The 25,705-nt window shown below is 41.4% G+C and overlaps 1 protein-coding gene across 1 annotated transcript; it reads left to right on the top strand.

The window, feature by feature from the left end:
• Positions 1 to 17,871: 17,871 nt before the first annotated feature.
• Positions 17,872 to 25,383, top strand: RBBP9 (RB binding protein 9, serine hydrolase). The gene is made up of 5 exons (XM_057702155.1): positions 17,872 to 18,000; positions 19,119 to 19,161; positions 19,922 to 20,027; positions 22,669 to 22,754; positions 23,109 to 25,383. Exons 1-5 carry the CDS (start codon positions 17,902 to 17,904, stop codon positions 23,333 to 23,335), a joined length of 561 nt encoding a protein of 186 aa, XP_057558138.1. The 5' UTR covers positions 17,872 to 17,901; the 3' UTR covers positions 23,336 to 25,383.
• Positions 25,384 to 25,705: the final 322 nt, after the last annotated feature.

The following is a 25,705-nucleotide window of genomic DNA, read 5'->3' as shown; positions in this document are numbered from 1 at the left end:
GCAGGAAGGGGCGGGGCTAAGGGAACCGCTGCTTTGAGTGTGGGGACGCCTGTGGTAGGGGTCCTGTCGATTCAGTAGGTATAGTCGTGCTTCTTCAAGGTGCAGGGTTTCTTTTGCTTGTACAGGTACCTTCAGGCTCTCTGCGGAGCCTGGCATTAGCACATAGTTCCTCCCTTTCCCTGTCATCCTTCCATGTGTGGACTTAAAAGAAATCCACAATGTGAGAGTTGGAAGTTGAGTTTATTTGCAGCAAATTTAGGACTATAGCTCGGGAGACAGCATCCCAGGTAGCTGAGAAACTGTTCTAAAGAGGTAGGGGGAAGATTAGTATATATGTATTCTTGGTAAAGGAGGAGGACATGCAATCAAATACATTTTTTTTTGTAGGGGGTTTCTGCTAGTCAGGAGGAGCAGATGGGATTTAGTGCTTCTCTAGGTATGAGGACATGCAACGGTTGGGCTCATAAAATCAGCTCCTGAAAACATCTAACTATCTGAAGACTTGTTCTGCCCAATTTCCAAAGCACAGAGTGCCTCATTCCCAATCTCCACCCTGAATTCCCTTCAGGGAATGTTGAAGGTCAGCAGCTGCAGCAGCAAAAAGTGATTTAATTCTTGTACGAGCAGATGGCAAGTTCCAGTGTGTAGTTGACAGGGCCCCCTCATGGTCATAAATTCGACCATGCTTTGAGAGGCATTTCATGATCATTTTGTCTCACGGTGCTAGGAAGGCTCATTCCTAGGTCTGATGAAGATTTTGCCAGTAGGCCACTCAATGTGCCAGTACTAGGCTAGGTCTTTGTAACAAAAGTCAGAAGGTCTCTGGACTACCTGTATTCCTAAGCTGTTTTGGTCCAGGAAAAATTCCCTCTTGTTGCATCTTCCCATATCCAGAGTTACACTATTACAATCATTGGTCGCATACAGAACTATATATTTGATCAACTGCTTCAAGTAGCCTAGTCATCATTATTTTTGTTGGCAGTTCAGTCACACATTTGGTAATACAAGAAACAATAATCTTGAAAAACAGGCAAAATACAAAGGGCTAATAACATTAATAGTGTTATAAGTAAATATTTAAGCCAAAAGCTTCTCATGCCAAACCAGTTTTTGAAGAGGTCAAGATTTGGGAATGGGTTGCTTTTGGCAGAAATCTGATTTTTCATATGTTTCATTAAATGTGTTACATTAGAGGATTTATCAGGTATGAAAACACACCATTCAGTTTGAATTATGGCACAGGTGCCTTCCTGAGATGTTGTAAGGATGTTGAGGGCCATGTGGTTTTTTATAGCACCGCTTTTCTCATCATAGAGAGTTCAGAATTCAATAGGCTGACAGACTGGTTCCTATCATTTAAGGCCTGTTGAGTGAATTTTGTTAAGGTTTTGATGTGGCCAACTAGAAGGCACAAAAATAGATGCTACATGCTCACACCAGCAGAATACAGATCACTTGACCCATCAGCTCATGCCAATGGTCTCTAATTTGTTACACATATAACCTTGAGTCCATGGGAATCCTAGGGTACATCTTACTACCCATCCCAGTGGAAGCCAAGGCCATAAGTTAGTACCACAAATCCAATGAGTTCCATTAGGTGCAACCCAGTGAATCTCTTGTCATCTGACTCAGTCAGTTCCATACCAATCACTGTCTCTAAGGGTAATAACATGTAGGCATTGTTCATAAGGCACCCAGCCCAATTTCCTGATCTTACTGGGCTGATCATCCTTAGTATGATTTAATCGTTCCCAACACAGGGGTGTTTTTAAACTTAAATGATCATGGCCTGGTGTTAACCACATAAGTCCATCCCATAAGAGTGGGAAGTTTCCCTTTAACAGATGGGAGGCAATAGTTTTTGTTTGAGACTTAGCTGTCATTCTGATTGAGCCTGAGTGACCTTAAAAGAAAATTTGAATCTATGGCCACAGTCAGAGCAGGTATTATTAACTGGCCAGGCGGGGGATCCCCCAAATAGGACTATAATTTTTTTCTCTTTCTCTGGAGTAAATTTCCTAAGGGCCATCCAATTAGAGCCTTGGAGGGAAGAAATCCACCAAGGCAACCCAAAAGTACTAGTCATAGGTAATTGGCCGCAAACCCAACAATTGAATTGATTTTTAAAATTAGCATAGGATTGTGCCCATGATAGAAAAACATTTGACTATATGTAAAAGTCCAAAAAGTCAAGAAAACATTATAAATGTTCATACGAGTCAGGTCCAGCATCTTGGGCTAGCTGTCTGCTTCTGATGTCGGCTTCTTCTCATCCTGGTGTGAGTGTGGTTTCTCCTCTAAGTGTCCTTCTGTCTAGGTTGGAGATTGTCCTTTAATTTATGTCCTTTTTAATATGCATAATCCCCTGGTTGCAGGTTATGGGGCATCTGATTTTCATCGAAAGATAGATTACTGAGGTAATCTTCAGAAACAAACTTAGAATGTCTTTTTAAAATTTTAGTTAGACTTTACATTAATATAGCGTAACAGCAAGGAACTTTCCAGGGAGTGAATCAGTAAATACAGACCTCCATCAGCAAAACTGGCACCTAATATTCATTGAAACATAATCTGTTTCTCTATAAAATTACCCTCATTTTTATCAAATATAACCAAATTAAGAATAATATGTTTGCAAAATAAGTCAGCTCCCAAAAGAAACTTGGCCTGATAATTTATGTAACTATAATTGATCATATAGGCTTTTTGCTTTACTGAAACTTTTATAAGGAGTCTCACACTGGACTTTTTTTTTTTTTAAGATTGCTCAGGGCTAGGAAATCCACGCCCAAGACTTGGGCTTATCACAGATTTTTTGCCTAACAGATGTAGGTGAACTCCTCCCTTTTTAAGTTTCCCACAATAACTTGAGTTTTCTATACCTGTTAATGAGATAGCCTTTCTAATTTATCTGATAAAGCTGCCAGGAACCTAAGAACTTCCAATGTCTGGTGGGAACAGATAGAGAGAAAAGATAAATGTTTCAATCCTGCTTACAAATGTATAATTTGCCAAATTATTGTAAGTCATAATTAGTTTGAGGGGAAGGTTTTCCTTACATCTGGAAAACACAGATTTAAACCACTAATTTTTCAGATAGAAACCATAAAATTTATAACCATATTCACCAGCTTACTAAGTCCTTAGTAACTTATCCTTCTTGTTAACAGCTTATGAAGCCATTGGGTTTCTCATTAGGATTCTTCAACTTCTTACCTACTTCAGCATTATGGTCTGAAAGTCAGAAACATGTATTTATCCAAAAGTCCTTTTTATAAATCTTCTTGAAGAGGAAGCATTTTGCAAAGGCATCAGAATAAAACCATAACTGTCTATAGTGACATAAGGCTTAAGAAGGCATGTTTAAAATCTGATTGCAATGTCAATCGACAAATTTGGTTACTATTGTGACATACAACATGTTAAGATAATAACTAGAATAATGACTGGTAACATTTTACCAGAGCATATCAGAATTTTAAGGCCTCCAAATAATTTCTAGAATACCTATATTAATAACAATTACCATGCACTAAAATCTAACATTTATTATTCATTTGACAGTACTTCCCATGTAACTTAATGTACCATATGAACCTAGTTTATATCTCTCTTTGGGATGTTTCAGGGGCCCTTTGAAGCATCCCAAAGTATTCTAGAGGTCAAAAGGACTTCATTAGAATTTGTTTTAGGAAGTTTGTCCAAAATATCCAAAAAGGGCTTAGAACACTCAGTCAGATGGGATCACAGGTCACTGTGAAACAGTAGTTAGTCACTTAGCCAAAGTAACAAGAACAATTCGCATAAAAGGTAAGGAAACTTAAAATCTTTTGTCAAAGGGCAGTTCAACATTTTAAGAAAACTTGTCCTCTTAACAGACAGAAAAACCAAATTCAAGTTTTGCACCAGCTTACTTTCCAAATTAATTTACTCAATTTATCTAAACTTAGTCAATCCTGATCATGCACAAAACTCTTTTCTCAGGGTCCACTTTCCACAAACCTTCTTATCACTTTCTGTATAATGACTTTATTTCCCATTCAGAAACAGTCACCTGTAAGTCAGACCTACTTTCTTTTCCCATAATAAAATGTAATTCCATTCCTCAGGCCTTCTTGAAAACACACATCATACTTTTCTTGAGCAACCATGAGCTGTCCTTAATGTTAGCATTCTGTAGACTGGTGAACATAAATACCAGTGACATTTTCTAAAAACATTTGCTTTCTTTAGAGAACATGGCACCAAACATATTCATCAGGAGTCCTAAATAGCCTTTTGTTTCTCTGTAAAAGGAAGCCAATGTTCAGTAATTAATGTTTCAGTAGCTTATTTTATTTGGGGATGACCTAGCTAGTCAATAAGCTTTCATTATTCAATTTGGTGCAACTCTTGAATTTCAAGTTACCAGAATCTAGAGAGACTATTTTAGGTAGATATTCCTAAAGCATAAATATTCTTCTTAATAGAGTTTATCTAAAAGCTCTTATCTCATTTACATTCTCTTTCCTTAGAAGCTTCTTCACATCAAGTTACTTTCCATGCTGACAAATTTGTAACAGATATAACAAGATTTTATTTAGCTTATATTATACCTAGGCACAATAAAAATATATGTAAAAATTATACTTAATGTTGATGACTCTAAAACGTGTATATTAATCAAACCAACAAGCTTAAGCCCCCTTCAATATCAGATATCAGTTTAGAACTGAATTTTCCAGGTGTCATGAACCTGAAATTCATTCTGGGCAGATTATTTTCTGTTTCTGAGTATTTATATAAGGGCTTAATTAATTTTTTAAAGCCAGTTAGAGCTCTTTTATGAATTCCTTTTGACAATACCATACAGCAAAAATGGATACACATGAACATACAAACAAACACAGAGACCTCATAGTTCCCATTCCAAAATTTCAGCACTGAGTCAGGTACAATATAAAAGCCATCAGTTACAAGGGGTTGGATTCAAATTGGCTTCTAGTAGATGGAACAAATAGAGGTCACCTATCTAGAAGTCACCTATGTACATGGCTAAGTCTTTTTACTACTGTTTACAGAAAAGACACTTAAAATTTCTATTTATCCTTGACAAGTCAAGTTCTAAATTATTTTATCCTCTTTTTTTTTTAATTGTGTTAAAAGATGGCAGAGATAAGGATTCCTGAGATGACCAGATAGGATATTTGCATCTCAAAGGTACAAGCAAATTCCTCCCAAGATGACTTTTTTCCCTTTTGTTTAATACTTACAAGCCTCTTAAGATAAATAGGGAACGTTTTGGGAGTGGTAAAAGAATTGGTGGGCTTTGGATTCTTTTTGGAGCCACAATTAGATCAACAAACAAACATTAATACCAGGTATTAATTTTATACTGAATATTTCCCAGTTCACATGAACCTGAAATTTACTTAGCTTAATTTCTCTTGTACTTTAGAATTGTTCGATTTGTAAGTGCCTATTTTTCCTTAAGCCAATCAAATAGAAGTCACTTACAAATTAACCTCAACAACAATCAATATCCAAAGACAAAGACACACATTGAGACATACATATATCCAGACAGACACAACGAAAGATCTGAAAGCTTCATTTTCCAAGCTTAGTCATGAATTAGATATCACAATATTAAAACTCACTAGTTTATAAACAGTTGGAATAAGAAAAATTGATAGGGCTTCTTCCAGTTTTTTTTTTCCTTTTCAATCTCAGGAATTAGAGATGGTTTAGATAAGGTATTCCTTCCTGAGAACTCTGGTCTCAAGGCAGAGGGAGAGAAAATCAGGTTCTCCCTAGTGGGACTTATTCCCTTAGGGTCAGAATTCTGCAGAGAATTTTTTTTTTCTTCAAGCTAGCTTTTTCTACTGGTTAGGAATAAAATGGGGGTCGATCAAACCTTCGACTGGCATTGTGTACTTAATTGATGCAATTGAAGGTTCATAATTTTCATACATACCCCTTTTACTATTTTTTAAAATGGTTTGAAAAGTTGGTCTGATAGAGTTTCAAGTAATTAATTGTTAGTCTCCTGCGAAGAAGTTACTCTATGGTTTCCTCTTTTAGAAGCTTCCAGATAACGATCAAAGTAAGCATTCCATTCAGTCTGATCTTATGGCTGGCTTTATTTTTTTTTTCCTTCTAACTGTGCATGCAAAAATATTTTTTGGAATATCAAAAGAACCCCAATTTGGTCATCTTAGGTTGAGATCTCCCTTAATAGAACTTTCCCAATTAAGTAGGTACTTACAAGTATAAGTTTTTGTATGTGCATAACCTGGCTGGGGTTTTAGAAAGAGGCTGGCCTTCTGATGCCCCATGTTTCTGTGGGAGGCTCTATTTCCCATTTTAAAGTTGAATTTGTCCAGGATAAAAAACACTGGTGAAATTGTGTGGTGGGCCAGTGTGCTGCTTGTGAGCTTAACTCCTTTAGGCATCACCCCAAAGTCGTTTCAGCTCTCTTATGTGCCTTGGTCCTCCCTTCGGTAGTCTAAGACCACTGCGGGTGCTTGGATTGCTGAATGGCCAATTCTTATTGCGGTCCCCAGGGAGCAATTGTTTTAATTAATGAGTGGGTTTCCCTATGGGACCACTGCACGGTATGAGGGCTGTGCCTCCACCACTCCTGTAAGTCTCTCAGTCACCTGAGAGAGCAGTCCTGGCAGGGAGGAGGTCTCATCCCTTGTCTTCGGCGCAAAGCTCTCTTGTAATATCTTCACTTTTATCCCGACAAATTCAATTAAGGCAGCTGAACTGAGGAAAAGCGTCAGATCAGCCTCTCACCTAACCACTCATCCAAGACCACTCAGTCTCCTACAACTGAGCAAACCCTGGTATCTTTCAACCAGGTCCTCCCTAGGATCTTTCACCTAGGTGGGTATTCCCCAGTATTTTTCAATCAAGCTTCCCCCAATACCTTTCACCTGGGTAGCTATTCCCCAGGTATCTTTCAACTGAGCCCCCCCCACCAGTATTTTTCAACTGGGTGGGTATTCCCCTGGTATCTTTCAACCAGGACCCCCTCCCCCCCCAGGATATTTCACCTGGTGGGTATTCCTTGCTATCTTTCAATCAAGCCCAACCCAGCATTTTTCCACTGGGTGGGTATTTCCCTGGTATCTTTCAACCAGTCTCACCCCCCCACACCCCAATATTTTTCAGCTGGGAGGAGGCAGGTACCTGCTCCACTGCCAAATAAAACTCAGGATCATCAATGAATACGGGAGATCCGAGAACCAGGAGAGACTTACCCAAATTCACCTGGACTCCCCAAGGAGGCGAACGGGCTCAAGGGGCCTCTGCTGGTACCAAGGCTCTGGTTCCTCGTAGAGTTCAGGTGAAGGAGAGAAGTCCACTCTGGGTCCCTTCGTGGTTGCCAAAACTGTTGACCAAAAAGATGTACAATGTGAGAGTTGTGAGCTGAGTTTATTTGAGGCAAAATTAGCACTGAAGCCCAGGAGACAGCATCCCAGATTGATGGGGGGAAATTTGAAGTTTATAACTATATGCTAGCTCTGTTTCTGTAAAATCTGCTTGCTGTGCCGCAAGATGACCCAGTTATCAACTGTAACCTTAAGATGTTCTGATAAGTATGGAATGTCCTGCTCCTGCTCATGCAAGTTTCTGTTTGGAAACCCCCCACCCCCCTTACGTGTAACCCATAGCAACTCCCGCGCTCTGTAACTGCAGGTAACCTATAGTAATTATGTAACCAATCAGTTTGTGCTAAACTCAACTAGAGCCTTGTTTAAACCAACCAATCATTCTGTGCCAATTATAGCTATATGCCTTAACCTATGTAAGGAAAATATTCCCCTGAAACGGGGCCCCAGAATTTTGGAGTGTTAGCTTATCTGGGTCCGCCAGCTCAATAAACCTGAGTTCTTCAACCCTCTGAGTGTCATACTTGGTCTCTCGTGGGGTCAGTTTTCTGCATTTTTGGAGGCCCCAGGGAGATTCCAACCATGCCGGCCCCTTGAGCCACCGGACCGGTGGCTTGGCCGGGTTGGGGCGAAGAAGCTCCAAGATGAAAGGGGAGGCACACCACCCGACGGTATTCCAGGTTCTATTTCGGACCAGTGCTCCAACTCTCCAGACTGCCGGGCCCCAACCAGACTCTTTGGAGGGATGGACCAGCTCACCAGGAATGGCCACAGGATCAGGTGAGATCCCTGGGTGCTGAAACCAGTCAGGTCCCATCTCCGGATGGAAGAGGACCTTGATCACCCCCTACGGACTTGGGGCCTTCCCGGGGGGGGAGGGTGCCCACCAGTTAGGGGCCTTCCCAGAGTGGGGAGGTACTGTGATAAAGTCTGGTGTGAATGGGTGTGTGAGTGAGTGCCCTGGTTCGTCCTCGTTCCAGGGCGATTTTGTGGTTCCATGGCCTTCATGGCTATGGAGTCCAAGTGGGCCCTAACCTGCAGTTCCGTGGTGACCTCATATGGTTCAGGGCAGTATCTGGCTCTGGGAGACCCAGTCCCTCTCAAAGAGTCAGATTCAAGTGGGATTCTATACCACCCGCCAAAGCTAAGAGGCACCTAAGCTCCCCACGGGGACATGGCCAGGTGGGCACCTGAGTGCCCTCCTCTTCGGAGGGGACGTCCATCCTTGTTTGTCTTTGCATCATTGACACGGGGTGGGGGGAGTTGGTTACTGATTTGATTTATCAATTGTGCATGTCCAAATGGCGCTTTTGCCCTAGGGCCCTCCGCCAAAGTTTTCTTAAAATTTTAAGGCTCACTCTCCCCTTCTGTCAGCTGACTCTTTGAGCCGACTTATTGAGAAATTAGGTTTTCCCCAAAAGACTTGCCCCTTTTGCCAGACAGATCTGCACCTCTCTCTCTCTCTAGGTCCCCTGGGCCGGTCCGTGTGGAGCAGCACACTCTGACGTGTTCTTGTATACTTCTGGATTCTCATTACGAGGCTGCCTTCCTCTGTCACCTTTCCTTCATAATCCCCTGATTCCCCAAAGATTTCAGGCTCTTCACTTAGGTGAGGAGTACACATACTGCTCCTCCGCCTGCTCAGTGCACTAGAGAGGGTCAATCACCTCAGACCCCCTCTGGAACCCCACCTGAAGTTATTCCTCAGTGAACCCCACTACAAGGGACCACCTCCTTTCAGCCCCATCTCCCTGAGACATTTAATGATCAGGGCCATCTTCAGGGAGGCACATAATCATGCTGTCTGGGAATACTGGGCTTTCCACGAGTGGCGACATCAGCGCTACCTAGGTTATAAGGCCCTAAGACAAGGCCCTTTCCGCACGAGCCCCCCTCCTTCCTGCTCAAAGAAATAAATTACACTTGTCAACAAAGGGGAGATGAAGTCATCTTAGGAGGAACTTGCTTGTACCTTTGAGAGGTAAATGTCTTATCTGGTCATCTAAGAAACACTTATCTCTGCTATCTTTTTAAATGCAGATTAAAGAATAAAATAAAATAATTTAAAACTTGACTTGTCAAAGATAAATAGAAATCCTAAGTGTCTTTTCTGCAAATAGTAAAAGGGTTTAGCCATCTAGATAGGTGATCTCTAGATAGGCAACCTCGATTTGTTCCATTTGCTAGGAGCCAACTTAAATCCAACCCTTTGTGACTGATGGCTTTTATGCTGTACCTGACTCAGTACTGAAATTTTAGAATGAGAATTATGAGGCCTCTGCGTTTGTTTGTGTGTTCATATGTATCTATATGTTCATTGTAGGTGTATGTTATCGCCAAAAGAATTCATAAAAGAGCTCTAATTGGCTTTAAAAAATTATTAAGCACTTATAAATACTCAGAAATAGAAAATAATCTGGCCAGAATGAATTTCAGGTTCATGACATCTGGAAAATTCAGTACTAAACTGATATCTGGTATTGAAGATGGCTTAAGCTTGCTGGTTTGATTAATATAGACATGTTTTAGAGTCATTAACATTAAGTATAATTTTTATATAAATTTTTATTGTGCCTAGATGTAATATAAGTTAAATAAGGTCTTGTTGTGTCTGTTACAAATTTGTCAGTATGGAAAGTAACCTTATGTAAAGAAACTTCTGAGGAAAGAAAATGTAAATGAGATAAGAGCTTTTAGATAAACTCTATTAAGAAGAATACTGATGCTTTAAGAATATCTACCTAAAATAGTCTCTCCAGATCCTAATAACTTGAAATTCTGGAGTTGCCCTAAATTAAGTGATGAAAGCTTATTGACCAGCTGGATCATTCCCAAATAAAATAAGACGCTGAAACATAAATTACTGAACATTGGCTTCCTTTTACAGAGAGACAAAAAGATATTTAGGACTATTGATAAATATGCTTGGTGCCACTTTCTGTAAAGAAAGCAAATGTTTTTAGAAAATGTCACTGGTATTTATGTTCACCAATCTACAGAATGCTGTCACAAGGGACAGTTCATGGTTGCTTAAAGAAAGTAGGATGTGTGTTTTCAGTAAAGAAGGCCTGAGGAATGGAATTACATTTTATTAAGGGAAAAGAAAGTGGGTCTGACTTACAGGTGACTGAATGGTAAATAAAGTCATGATACAGAAAGTGATAAGAAGGGTTATGGAAAGTGGACCCCGAGAAAAGAGATTTGTGCATGATCAGGATTGACTAAGTTTAGATAAATTGAGTTGAGTAAATTAATTTGGAAAGTAAGTTGGTGCAAAACTTGAATTTGGCTTTTCTCTCTGTTAAGAGGACAAGTTTTCTTAAAATGTTGAACTGCCCTTTGACAAAAGATTTTAAGTTTCCTTACCTTTTAAGTGAATTGTTCTTGTTACTTTGGCTAAGTGACTATTGTTTCACAGTGACCTGTGATCCTATCTGACTGAGTGTTCTAAACCTTTTTTGGGTATTTTGGACAAAACTTCCTAAAACAAAGTCCTTTTGACCTCTAGCTAACTTTGAGATGCTTCAAAGGGCCCCTGAAACACCCCAAAGAGAGATATAAACTAGGTTCATTTGGTACATTAAGTAACATAGGAAGTATTGTCAAATGAATAATAAATGTTAGATTTTAGTGCATAGTAATTGTTATTAATGTAGATATTCTATAAATTATATGGAGTTCCTGGAATTCTGATATGTCCTGGTAAAATGTTATCAGTCATAATTCTAGTTATTATCTTAACATGTTGTAGGACACAATAGTAACCAAATTTATTGACCTTGCAATCAGATTTTAAACATGCCTTCTTAAGACTATGTCTTAAGACGATTCTGGTTTTATTCTGATGCCTTTGCAAAATGCTTCCTCTTCAAGAAGATTTATAAAAAGGACTTTTGGATAAATGCAAGTTTCTGACTTTCAGACCATAATGCTGAACGGGGTGAAAAAAAAAATTGAAGAATCCTAATGAGAAACCTGATGGCTTCATAAGCTGTTAACAAAAAGGATGTTACATAGGACTGAGTAAACTGGTGAATAGGGTTATAAGTTTTATGGTCTCTGAAAAAATTAGTGGTTTAAATCTGTGTTTTCCAGGTGTAAGGAAAACCTTCCCTTCAAACTAATTATGATTTACAATAATTTGGTAAATTATACATTTGTAAGCAGGATTGAAACATTTATCTTTTCTCTCTATCTGTTCCCTCCAGACATTGGAAACTCTTAGGTTCCCAGCAGCTTTATCAGATAAATTAGAATGGCTCCCTCACTAACAGGTATAGAAAACTTAAGATATTTTGGGAACCTTGAAAAGGGAGGAATTCACCTACATTTTTGTTAGGCAAAAATCTGTGATACACCCAAGCCCTTGGCATGGCTTTTCTAGCCCTGAAAGGTCTTTTAAAAGTCCAGTCTGAGGCTGCTTATAAAAGTTTCAACAAAGCCAAAAGCCTATATGATCAATTATAGTTACATAAATTATCAGGCTAAGTTTCTTTTGAGACCAGACTTATTTTGCAAACAAATTAGCCTTAGTCTGGTTACATTAAGTAAAAATGAGGGTAATTTTAGAGAGAAGAAGATTGTTTCAATAAATAATAAGTGCCAGTTTTGCTGATGGAGGCCTGTATTTACTAAGATTCACTCCCTGGAAAGTTCCTTGCTGTTGCACTATAGTAATGTAAAATCCAGCTAAGTTTTTAAAAGGACACTCTAAGTTTGTTTCTGAAGCTTATCTCAGTAATCTATCTTTGGATGAAAACCAGATGCCCCACAACCTGCAACCCTACTAAAAGGACGTAATTTAAAGGACAACCTGCAACCTAGATGGAAGGATGCTTATCAAAGGAGAAACTACATTCACACTAGGACAAGAAGAAGCTGACATCAGAAGTAGACAGCTAGCCCAAGATGCTGGACCTGACTCGTATGAGCATTTATAATATTTTCTTGACTTCTTGGACCTTTATGTATAAATCAAATGTTTTTCTATCATGGGCACAATCCTATGCTAATTTTGAAAATCAATCCAATTGTTGGGTTTGCAGCCAATTACCTATGACTAGTACTTTTGGGTTGCTTGGTGGGTTTCTCCCATCCAAGGCTCTAATTGGATGGCCCTTAGGAAATTTACTCCAGAGAAAGAGAAAAAAATTATAGTCCTGTTCGGGGATCCCCTCGCCTGGCCAATTAATAATACCTGTTCAGATTTCTGTGACCCACTCTGAAGTCTTGACCTCTTCAAAAACTGGTTTGGTGTGGGAAGCTCATGGTTTGAGTATTTACTCTATTGATGCTACTACCGATATTATTTGTATTTTGCCTGCTATTCGAGATTATTGCTTCTTGTATTACCAAATGTGTCACTGAACCACCAACAAAAATAACGATGACTAGGCTACTTGATGCAGTTGATCAAATATATAGTTCTGTATGTGATCAATGATTGTAATAGTGTAACTCTGGATATGGGAAGATGCAACAAGAGGGAATTTTTCCTAGACCATAACAGATTAGGAATACAGGTGGTCCAGAGAGATTTGGCTTTTGTTACAAAGACCTAGCCCAGTACTGGCACATTGAGTGGCCTATCTGCGAGATCTTCATCAGACCTAGGAATGAGCCTTCCTAGCACTGTGGGACAAAATGGTCATGAAATGCCTTCAAAAGCATGGTCAAATTTATGACCATGAGGGGGCCCTGTCATCTATAAATTGGAATTGTCATCTGCCTGTACAAGGACTAAATCACCTCTGACCTTCCACATCCCCTGAAGGGTGGAGACCAGAAATGAGGCACTCTGTGCTTTGGAGGATGCGTGGAACATGTCTTTAGATAGTTAGATATTTTCAGGAGCTGATTTTATGAGCCCAGCCCTTGCATCTCCTCATACCTAGAAAAGCACTAAATCCCTACATGGTGACATCTGCTTGGGTGGAAGACCGGTCCTGAGGCTTCCGAACCCCAATTTATATGCTTAACAGAATTATCCAGCTCCAGGCGGTAGTTGAAATCATTACTGATGAAACAGCCAAGGCGCTTAATTTATTGACAAAACAACAAACCAAGATGCGTAATGCTATTTAACAGAATCGCCTGGCCCTAGATTACTTACTAGCTGCAGAGGGGGACATCTATGGGAAATTCAATCTCAGTAACTGCTGCCTATAAATAGATGACAAGGGTAAAGTCATAGAAGAGATAACCGACAAAATGACCAAGATAGCCCACATCCCAGTCCAGACATGGGAAGGATGGAATCCTAGAGAACTGTTTGGAGGTTGGTTTTCATACCTGGGAGGACTTAAAACCCTTGTGGGAATAGTTCTGCTCCTCTTCAGAACCTGCCTCCTCTTACCTTGCCTCCTGCCATTACTCCTGAAGCTAGTCTCTGGCCTGGCAGAGGCTGTAGCAAATACAAGAGCAACCACCCACCTCTTGGCTCTGAGGGGATATCAACCCATGGGCCCAGAAGATTTAGGAATTGACACCTTGTAAGAACTTTAAAGGGCATCAAGAGGGGGGAATGATGGGGGAAAATTTGAAGTTTATAATTTTATGCTAGCTCTGTTTCTGTAAAATCTGCTTGCTGTGCTGCAAGATGACCCAGTTGTCAATTGTAAGCTTAAGATGTTCTGATAAGTATGGAATGTCCTGCTCTTGCTCATGCAAGTTTCTGTTTGGAAACCCCCCACCCCCCTTACGTGTAACCCATAGCAACTCCCGCGCTCTGTAACTGCAGGTAACCTATAGTAATTATGTAACCAATCAGTTTGTGCCAAACTCAACTAGAGCCTTGTTTAAACCAACCAATTAGTCTGTGCCAATTATAGCTATATGCCTTAACCTATATAAGGAAAAGATTCCCCTGAACTGGGGCCCCAGAATTTTGGAGTGTTAGCTTCTCTGGGTCTCCCAGCTCAATAAGCCGGAGTTCTCCAACCCTCTGAGTGTGATGCTTGGTCTCTCGTGGGATTGGTTTTCTGCAACAAGATAGCTCTGAGAAACTGTTCCAAAGAGGCAGGGGGAAGATTAGAATATATATATTCCTGGTAAAGGAGGAGGACATGCAATCCAATCCTTTTTTTTTGTAGGGGGTTTCTGCTAGTCAGGAGGAGCAGCTGGCACCATGTAGGGATTTAGTGCTTTTCTAGATATGAGGACATGCAAGGGTCGGGCTCACAAAATCAGCTCCTGGAAACACCTAACTATCTGAAGACCTGTTCTGCCCAATTTCCAAAGCACAGAGTGCCTCATTCCCAATCTCCTCCCTGAATTCCCTTCAGGGGATGTGGAAGGGCAGCAGCTGCAGCAGCACCAAGTGATTTAATTCTTGTACGAGCAGATGGCAAGTGCCAATATATAGTTGACACAAGAAAAGGCAAATAATTGGGAAATGCTGTAGTCAAGCATTTTAAGAGACTAACAGAACTCATAACTACATATAGCACAACTTTCTACAGCCACCACGACCGTTTTACCCCTTCTTATAAGTGGCAAAACCAAGCACATTTATTAATCTGACTCAGAGAGATAGCTTGTCTGTACCATTTAAAAATAAGCAAAATTATATAAACTTAAAAGTATGCTTAGAACATATCAAGGAGTTCAAGAATTAACTAGCTCAATTTAATATTAGTACAAAGTTTTAAATGACTAACAGATCATAGAAATTAGTTTTAAGTTGTGCTATGAAATTAATTACTGTTAATATAAAAATTTGTAGGAAATTCCCTGGAGGTCCAGTGGCTAGGATTCTGCACTTCCACTGCAGGGGGCATGGGTTCAGTCCCTGTTCAGGGAACTAAGATCCCTGAAGCCATGAGGAGTGGCCAAAAAAAAAACAACCAAAAAAAAAAAAAAAAACAACTGTCAAATAATAGTTCAGTTTTATTGAACAAATTTACACTTTTCATGTTTTTAAACATTATGTAAAAGTAATGTTAGGGTTTTTAATAATTAAACTGGTATAAGTTCAGGAAGTTCAAATCAATTATTCTCAAAGTAAGGAGACACACTCAGTGAAGATAAAATACACATTTATATTCAATACTATACTTCACAGTGAGAAAATGTTACCAAGTCCAAGCTCATGCTTCTTGCCACACAGCAGGCCAATAAATTGAGAGATGAGTTGTCGGGGGAAGGACTAGTGACTTTATACAGAAAGCCAGCAGACAGAGAAGTCTGGTTCCAGCCAGACTTAGGAGAAGAGGTATTAATTTCTTTTTTCTGCAGCCACTCACAGATGGATCGGTGAGGATGTTTCTTGTGAGCTACACAAAGGTATTTTAGCTTAACACTCAGGCATGGGAGTCAGAATTTCCTGAGCTGGGCCATTATGTACACTTTAAGCTATAAGCAACATCCCTTTAGTGATTAACTTGAAGTAAAAGCAATAGAATACAAAGGTTAAAGTAAAAGAAACAGATCCAATATGGAGTCAGGTTTATTATTCTCTTTTACAGGAAGACATAGCTTTTTTTTTTTTTAAGCCAAACATTAAACGAATAGCATTTGTCAAAAATTTTGAGTTCTTTGAACCTGGATTCCTAGTACTAGAAATTTCTGTAAGAAGGATTTCTTTTTATAAATCTAGCACATTTAATGTATTAGAAGTTTAATTTCCTTATTTTAGGAATAGTTGATTAGTTTATTTATGTGATTGTGTAGTTATCTTGATAAATGTTGGGAAGAAAATTTTCTCTATCCTTCTAGGTTCTTCTGACTGGCCTAAGAATTAAATTGACATGAGACAGATTAACAGGAGGAAATGAAACAAAAATTTAATGACATGTATACATGGGAGAGACTCAGGGAAACTGAGTAACTTGCTAAAATGTTTGAAGCCCTCATCTTAAAAATCATCCTCAGCTAAAGACAGAAGAGGATATTGAGGGTGGGGAGTCAGTTATGGGAGGTCACCAGGAAAAGCACAGTAAATAAGGGCAAGGTGGTTGGACAGATTTAAGTCACTGCCTTCTCCATTGATAACTTTCTACAGATGTGGTCATCCTCTTCCTAGTGCAGAGAGTGAGACAACCTACAAATGGAGATTTCCCTTGCAAACGTAAATGTTTCTTACAGAAGGATAATTCCTTCCTGGCTCAGCGTTTTTTCCACATCTGCTGTTTCTTAGAAAATAACCAGCTTTGGGACTTCCCTGGTGGCACAGTGGTTAAGAATCTGCCTGCCAATGCAGGGGACATGGGTTTCATCCCTGGTCCAGGAAGATCCCACATGCCGTGGCACAACGAAGCCTGTGTGCCACAACTACTGAGCCTGTGTGCTGCAAATACTAAAGCCTGCACACCTAGAGCCCATGCTCCGCAACAAGAAAAGCCACTGCAATGAGAAGCCCACAGACTGCAATGAAGAGTAGCCCCTGCTTGCCACAAGTAGAGAAAGCCTGCACACAGCAACGAAGACCCAATGCAGAAAAAAAAAAAGAAGAAAGGAGGGAAGGAAGGAAGGAAGGAAGGAAGAAAATAACCAGCTTAAAATAATTAATATGCTGAGAGACATATTTTGGGGAGGCAAATTTTGCCCCCCTACATTAGCCAATGAGAACAAAGCTCCTTTAAGAGATGTAATAATCTAATTTGTTAGAACTCTCTAAAGTTAGTAAAGCATTTCACACTATCACAACAAGAAGCAAAGAGCTTTCTTGGTTACAGCCATGAAGGCATGTCCACATGCACAGACATACAGAGTGTAAAGCAAAGAATGTTGTGTGCCATCCAGTTCTACAAGGATCAAGTCATGAGCCACTGCAGCCGCTGACCTACAGTACACCCTGATAGGAATTCAGCACAAAAACCAGGATCAACTATTCAGTGTTTTGGTTATACAGGCCCCTAGATATGCTAGTGAACCGAAGTTCATGTGTCCGATGCACAGTGAGGCCACGCAATATCGAAATGTCAGAATTTGGAGCAGAGAAAGGTTGACCTCAGAGTCACGCGAGGTAATGGGTGGCTCATGCCCCCCCAAAACCCGGAACCCCCAGAAGGGTTTCAGCAAAGCTTTTCTTTTTTCTTTTTTAAGAACTAGGGTTTGAGTCCTAATTACCCCCCGCACCCCCGTTCCCCCGCTCCGCCAATGCCACGCCGGTATTGACTGTTATTGACTGTACTGGCTGATATTGACTATTCTGCTAAAAAGAATTTTGAAATCGGGAGTCCTCAACTAATAAAACAGGTTGCGTTCTGCTTCTTCAAAATTAAAGCACACTTTTCTGTAGAAATACCAGTAATTCTAGGTAAGAGATAACACATTCTGGGAACGTTACAATCTGTCCCACATAAGGGAGGGAGATGAGTGCGTCAGTAAGAGGCAAGTGAAAACTGATTTACACCAGCTGGAAACCCGCAAGAATTGTCTGCGTTTGGCCTCTGCAGCAGGAGACCAGAGGCTCAATGGATGCGCTCTTGGCCCCTGGGAACTACAAGTCCCAGAATGCCACGGGGAGGCTGCCAGGTCGCGCACGCGCTCTGAGCGCCGCAGGCTGGCCGCACTTATGGCTGCTCCCAGCAAGGCGGTGATCGTCCCGGGGAACGGCGGCGGGGATGTGGCCACCCACGGCTGGTACGGCTGGGTGAAGAGAGGACTGGAGCAGGTAGGAGACGTGCCTCGCTGCGCCGAAAGGTCGGCCTGGCGCGGGAGGGGTCGGAGAGCTACCCGCTCCCACCCTTTTGTGCAGAACCCTCCGGGAGACCCGGTCTTAGACTCTACAAGTAGTGATTGGCTGGTGAAACAGCCCGGAGGGCTTCTCCAAGGGCTCAGAGACCGAGCCCGCTCCCCGTGTCTCCTGCGGGTTCAGATCTGGGACTCTCAGATGATTCTACATCTGTCTCCTCTGCTCTCTGCCTCAGATTTTTAGACATTTTAATGTGTAATATTAATATATACAAAGGATGTATGTAACACGTATGTACATTATGAAGCATAATGTAATCAATACCTGAGTCCATCACCAAACTGAAATCTACAAGATTACAATGTCCTTCCATCCCATTTCCCTGCCATCGGAAAATTTTTTAATTTGCTTCGCTTTTAAAAATTAATGCACTTTTCAACCTATGTATGTATGCTTTAAGCATTATATTGTTAAATTTAGCTTCTTTGTGAGCTTTATAGAAAATGGTATCAACTGAGGGTTGTCTTGCGCACCTCGATGTTTTTTTCAACTCTCTTCCATAATTAGGCAATAAGACTATTTCCAGAGTTGCCAACCTCTAGAGCTCTAGAGTGAGTCTCTAGAATAAAATTCCAGGCTTGTAGCTGAAAATCATGCATAGAGCTACAAACCAAAAGGTCAGGGCTGAAGCTGTCCAAGAGGATCAGATCCCCAACTTCCTGTACCAGTATTTCTGTACATTTTACCTACTGCCTGGAGCAAAGTCTGATTGGCTCCAGGTCAGTTTGTCTAGAATCTGTTCACTCGTGCCCTCTCTATATATATATGCCAGTGGTGATAAATGTGCATGTGCAGGTGCACATATAAAGAGATCTACAGAGCTGGCTAGATAGAGAACTACACACAGATAGAGTTTATGAGGAGGGATTGTATGCTTATATGTAATCCTGTAGCACTTACTCCACTTTATTTCATAATATAAGCAAGTACTTATTGAATTGATAAAGCTCATATCAGGTGTCTCATTTCTTATTAGCAAAGTGTTAGTTGTAATTAACCTCTTTATTATAGCTTTTTCTCCCCCCCTCATATCATAGATACCTGGTTTCCAGTGTTTGGCTAAAAACATGCCTGACCCAAGTAAGTTTTTTAAACGTGTCTTTAAAAAGCCTCATCTTGTTGGGTTTTGATCTTGACATTTCCTGGTAGAGAAGAGGAATATCCTAGTAGAGAAGCCGAAGGGAGTACGTACCTCAGGGTGAATGATGGCAGGTATTTGAGGGAGGAGGGTGCAAACCAAAAAACATGATAGAAGGTTCTTGTAAGGATCAAGAAGAGCACCTGAGCTCAGTAGAATTTAATTTTCAACTTTGTAAGCAACTTGATTTTCCCTTCTATAAGTCAGCTATTTGCAGGCAAAATTTTGGGTGTTTCATTTGAGGCAGAGAAATGACAAAACTTATAGCATCTCTGTGAGGTCCTAATATTAGAAAATGTAACATTGCCACTTTTGTTCTGAGTATGCCTATCACTTGTTTCAGGAGTTTCCTTTTTGGAAAGAAAGAATATGCGTGGCCGTGAACTTGAGAGACAGTATTGTCAAGAGGATTTTTGTTCTTGTTTTTGAGTTGGAAAGTTTACATTAAAGCTTCAGTTATATTTTATTACTTTAGTATTTCCTTACAAAAACATGCTGAAAAATAAAAACCAAACTGTTTACCAAAACTACAGATTTGAGGCTTTCAAACAGCAACACGTAAAACTTTGGCCCTACTACAACAGCCCCACCCGCATTGTGGTCCTGCAGCTTGCTGAGCAGCCCCCTGTTAGAAAGGTGGGCAGCACTGGACTGAGACTGTCCCTGTCGAGTGACGGACTCTTCTTTTCCCCTAAACCTTAGTCACAGCTCGGGAGAGCATCTGGCTTCCCTTCATGGAGACGGAGCTGCACTGCGACGAGGAGACCATCGTCATAGGCCACAGTTCCGGGGCCATTGCAGCCATGAGGTGCGGTCCTTGTTGAATTGTTAACCGCCCCCCCACCCCCCCATGTGGGCTCCAGCCAAGCTTGCTTGGGAAATACCTTGCATACATCTTAAGTTTCCCCTGCAGAGGAGACAGTGCTGACCTCAAAAGTGGTAACGTGATCTGTCCTAATTCCTTCCTGGTTTGGTTAGTGGATTAAAAGAAAGTTTGCTCTTACTGGGATACAGTGACCCTTTTAAAACACAAGGGCCTCCAAACCCCAGTGGCTGCCGTCACCCTCAGAAGAACTTGGCTCTCAAGCCCTCACCTCCCTCCCTATGTCATCTCCGCTCCCCTTCGCTGCCCCCAGCCTGGTTTACAGACCTCAGTGCGGTTCTTGAACTTGCCGAGCATGCGCCTTCCTCAGGCCTGTGCTTGCCACTGTTCTGCCTGAACTCTGTCCCCCAACACCTGCATGGCCTTCTCCTTTCTAGGTCTCTGCTCCACATCCCCTCGCAGGGAGGCCTGCTGTAATCACTCCACGTGAAACAGCAGCCTCACCCCACCGAATCCTGCCCCCTTTATAGCTTATGGCCCCCTGTTATCTGTAGCACTTTTCACCACCTGACATCCTGCCCATTTCTTGTCTGTCTCCTCCCAGTCCACGAAGGGGAGGGTGGGGGGGAGGTGGAGCTTTGTTCACTCTGACGCCGAAAGCCCGGTGCCTGGCAGTGTCTGGTGTGTGGTGGATGCTAATGACTCCCCGTCGGAGGGTGGAGGCTGTTTTCCCCCCAGCCCCCAGCCGTCAGGACTCATGGGCACCTCCCTGCTGCTCCCCAGTAGGATGTCACCCTGCAGGCTTAAGAGGCCTGGAGCATAAGGACAGAGCTGGCTGAATAGCCTGTGGGGGTTGGGTTTCCTCCATATTTGTGAGGGTGGATGACAAAGGATTATGGGTTTTGTGTGGCCTCTTGTCCCCAGCAGTCCCTCAGGATATCACGTGAATCAACTGTCAGAGAAATCTTGCCAAGTTCTGTAACCTCTCGGCCACATCTGTGGACGCTACAAGAATAATGCTTTCTGATGTGGACCTATAGAACTATGGTACATAGTGTTTATAAGCTGCTGGGAGTTGTTTGGAAAATGAAGAAATCCCTTTCTGCCAAAATCTATACCAACCCAAGGCCAACTGAATTTTTCTCAGGCTGCTGGCTCATGAGGTGGCTTCTTTTAAAGGCTCCTGACATTTATTGTAGGATTGTCCGCAAGCTTCTAAAAATTAACTTCTAAAGTTAAGGTAGGCAAGGAGAAAACTAGATGTCAAAGCCGGGGGGGTGTATGATTGTAGGGGAACAGGATACAGAGGACCAGTCCGCAGATTCCTTATTAATCACAAAGGGGGATTGTGTCTCTACAGTGGGGGGATCTGAGGGGTATCACCTTAGGTAATCTGACAGTCTCGGCAGTAATGGGACAAACTGGCATCATGTGAAGGATGTGGGAAGGACACAACATTGCCTACATAATGGTCTTGCCAGAAATGTTTCACCTCAGACTAATAATGAGGAAACAGACAAATTCAGTTTAAGGGATAACATACAAGATAATGGGCCTCAAATTCTTCAAAGATGCCGATATCATCTAAAACAAGTTTAAAAGTGGCTAAAGAGTCATGAAACCAAACGGATGATCTTTAACGGGATCTAGGATTGAAAGGAACATTTTGGTACAACTGGGGAAAAATGAATACAGGTAGTGTTACTGCCTCTGTGCTAAATTTATTAGGTATTAGGTATAAGAATGGCACTGTGGTTACATAAGAGCATAGCCGTGTTCTCAGGGGATATGTGAAGTATTTAGGGATGAAATGTAGCAAAATTAATGAATCTGGCTGCTTGTTGTTCTTCTAACTTTTTGGTAAGTTTGACATTTTTCAAAGCAAAAGGTTGGAGGAAAAGTTTAGTCACAAGAACAAAATAGCAACCCTAAATCTTGCCTGGCACCAAGGCCTCCTGGAGCACTTACCTTTCTAGGTCCTTCCTTAGTCTGGCCTTTGCTCAGTGAGGAAACTGTCTATAGTTAGCTAAGGGTCCGCTTGCTGGGCACTGTTCTAGGGTTCACTGTTCAAGGTTCAGCCCTGCCCTTGAGGGATGCCCTTGGGGGAGAGAGAGATGACACAACGCAAATGAGCGTGTGTGAAAGAGGCACAGTTCTGGGATGGTACAGTCACAGACCACCTGCATCTGTCACCTGGGTTGGGGAGGTGTCATGCCTTAGAATGCAGACTCCTGGGCCGTACTCTCAATCCTCTGAATCAGATGCTCTGGGGCTGAGCCTGGGAATCTACAGGTTAACCAACCAAGTGATGCCGACGCCAATAGTAAAGGTAGTCCCATGCACACATCAAAGAGAATGATTACACTTCTTGTGTTTATTCAGAAAGGATTACGGAAGAGGTCTGCACTACCTTGAAAACTGAGTAGAAATTCAGGTAGCCCAGGGGAGGTGATTAACCACTGGGCTCATAGTTCAGCAGTTTCCTCGTCCTTTTTCATACTAAGCTCAACAGCCTACTGCACATGCTTTCTGAAAGCTAAATCAAATGAATTTTGGGGTGGCTTACTGACCTTCTAGGGATCAGATATAACATTGAACAGCAGCTACACCATTCCCCTCTCTCCAGGTATGCAGAGACGCACCGGGTGTACGCCATCGTGCTAGTGTCTGCGTACACGTCTGACCTGGGGGACGAGAACGAGCGAGCAAGTGGTAAGTCTGAAGGCAGAACCCCGGGGGAGCCCTTCCTGTAGTCCCAGGCTGCACGTTCAGGTAGTAAAATGGCACTGTCTTCCAACAGGCTAACAAAATCTGACAGCATGTGAGGAATATTTACCACCCATCTTTAGGTGTAAGTTAGGCACTTAGAGAGTCCAGAACTGAACCCCTGAGCCCTCCCCTCCCCCTTCACCAGGAGCTATGGTGTTCAGCCCTACGGATCTGAAACTGAAGAAGGGCTTCTAACTGACACTGGACTCTGATTCTCTGCATCTCTACCCTGGTCCTCACTAGAGTGGTGAGAATGGAAAGGATCCACAGCACTGAGAGGTTGTGTTCTTCTCCTAGGATACTTCAGCCGCCCCTGGCAGTGGGAGAAGATCAAAGCCAACTGTACCCACATTGTGCAGTTTGGCTCCACTGACGATCCTTTCCTTCCTTGGAAGGAACAACAAGAAGTGGCCGACAAGTTGGAAGCCAAATTGCACAGGTTCACTGACCGTGGCCATTTCCAGAACACGGAGTTTCATGAACTGGTTAGTGTGGTCAAGTCCATGCTGAAAGTACCAGAGTAGACGAGTGGTTCCTGCTGTTCTGCGTAACAACATGGGCGTAGGGCAACGGTCAGCTTATTAACAGATGACAGTCACCTATTATCAGATGAATGTGGGCACACAAAGCAGATCAAATTAAGGTCCAGAAATGCCTAAAAAACAGGTTTCAATGTTCAAACTAAATTACAAACAGCATTTTCATTTCCCATAGAATCTACATCTCCTCAAATTTCTATGACCTAAAATAGTATTTTTCCCATTTGGTAAGGAACATGGGAGAGCTTAACCACCCTTACCTATCCAAGTGAATGAGACACAAACGAAACCAGGTTTTCTGATCCCCAGTTCAGATGAAAACTAAACAGGTTTCATGTTATGTTATAGGAGTTGCACTCCTCTCTGACATAAAACTTTTCTGTTATTGGGGGAAGAAAACATGACTTAAGGTCCAGAGTGTTGGTGAAGAGCTCAAAACACCAGCCTCTGTGGGGAGTGGGTCCAGGGTATAACCCAGACCAAGGCCTTCCCCTTTGACCCCTGATGCCTTGTCCTTAAACATGTCGAGAAAGTGACACACAAGGAGGCCGAGGCAGGGGTCTGCAGGGTCAGGCTGGGGTTGATCTAAGACCAGACAGGCCAAGGATTAGGGCAGCGGGGGCACTCCTGCCAGGCCCTGTCTGAGTTGTTGCCATGTGGGAGTTTGGCAAGGTATTGCCAATTTTCTGATTTTTCAAGGAAATAAATTCATATGGTAGATTCTGTATTTAGGGACTCTTAAGTGTATGTATATATAATCCGTATACACACGAATTATGTTCACTCCAGAGACATATGGGTTACGTTAGCTGGCAACTACTGCATAAATAAAAAATCTGCAAACACTGCAGGACACAGAGTCCAAGCCATCAATGTGTGACCTTTGCTATAAGTACTCACTTAGCCAGTGCTTTATGTGATATAAAGCCTGAGAAATAGACATACTGTCAAAGGATGAAATCATGGGAACAATCTAGATTTTGTTACAGTCTTAAATATTTTTAAAAATGATCTTTCAGTGCCCCAAATTTTGTTCTGTAACGTGTTCTAACTTTTAATTTCCATGTTCCTTTAGATCTCTTTCAGCATCATTCCATGATTTTTCTTCTAATCATACGCCCTCAAAAAAACTCTTTTTCATTTTCCAACATTTTTTGGCTGTTATGATCCCCAAGTAATGTCTCAATCAATTTCCAATAAATTCACACCTGGCATTTGCTGCAGTAATCTGAATTCCCACACTGTTTATACTTAACGAAGATTCAAAGCCATCATTTGAACTTGGAAAGTCTTGATTTCTAAATATGCTAAAAAAAAAAAAATGTCAGGAGAGATTCTCTAAACTTATAGCAGTAATTATCTTATGGGATGGGAATTTTGGTAGGTACGGTGTGGTGGACATATCCTTTTTACTTTATATACACCTGGGAATTATTTGAGTTTGTTGCACTGAATGTGTCTTTTATAACTAAAAATAAAGATTAAAAACAGCTTATTTGACAAGTTAATGAAAAGCAAAGTAGATCAGTTGAATAATTTTCTTAGAGAGGCTATGTAGCATTGATTTGACCAAGCCTGTAATCAAAGTTTGATTCTCTTTCAGTTATTTGGAAGTAGTAATTGTTCTACTTATTCTCTGCCTTGTTTTCTGAAGTCCTTTCTTAAAACAAATTACAAATTTACACAAATAACAGTTCATAATATTTGCTGTCCTCTTTCTCTGTAGAAAAAAACAAATACATACAGTTGAGAAATAATTAACTTTGATATTCTTCATTCCTATAAAAATAACTTAAATACAGAGCCGTACAATGGTTGAGTTGCGCCGCTCAGTAACCACAGGGCACCAGCAAAGAAAATGTCAGTTCTTCATTCACAGAAGCCACGACCTCAGGTGCTCACCAGCCGCAGGTGACTAGCAGCTTCCTTCCTGGACACAGATACAGAGCATTTCCATCCTGATAGAAGGTTCTATTGGACAGCACTGTGCTAGAGCACGTGTTACATTCTTCCCTCACCCACGATCAAAGTAAAAGTGACTTACTTGGAAGTCACTTTTGTTTCACTAGTTTGTTTAGTTGATCACCATAAAATTTATGACCCCATAAAACTTACTCATCACCAAACTAAGATCAGAGGAGTTTCATGGAGTAAACCCACATGAACTATTTATTTAAAGCATCAAATCATGGTCTTTTATGATTCTCTGTTTGACTCTCTACAGATCACTATAAAGCAGAGAGGGGCCTCGATAGACTCTAGGGATTATCTGTTTTCAGATGAGCAAGATACCTAACACTAAATGGGAATCAAGTGTAAGGATTAGGACTTCATTTATGATTTGATTTTTTTGTA

The sequence above is a fragment of the Hippopotamus amphibius genome, chromosome 12 (genome assembly GCF_030028045.1).
Source record: "Hippopotamus amphibius kiboko isolate mHipAmp2 chromosome 12, mHipAmp2.hap2, whole genome shotgun sequence".
NCBI classification, from domain to species: domain Eukaryota; kingdom Metazoa; phylum Chordata; class Mammalia; order Artiodactyla; family Hippopotamidae; genus Hippopotamus; species Hippopotamus amphibius.
The sequence above is the reverse complement of the archived record's forward strand: the minus strand, read 5'-3'. Positions and strand labels throughout refer to the sequence as shown.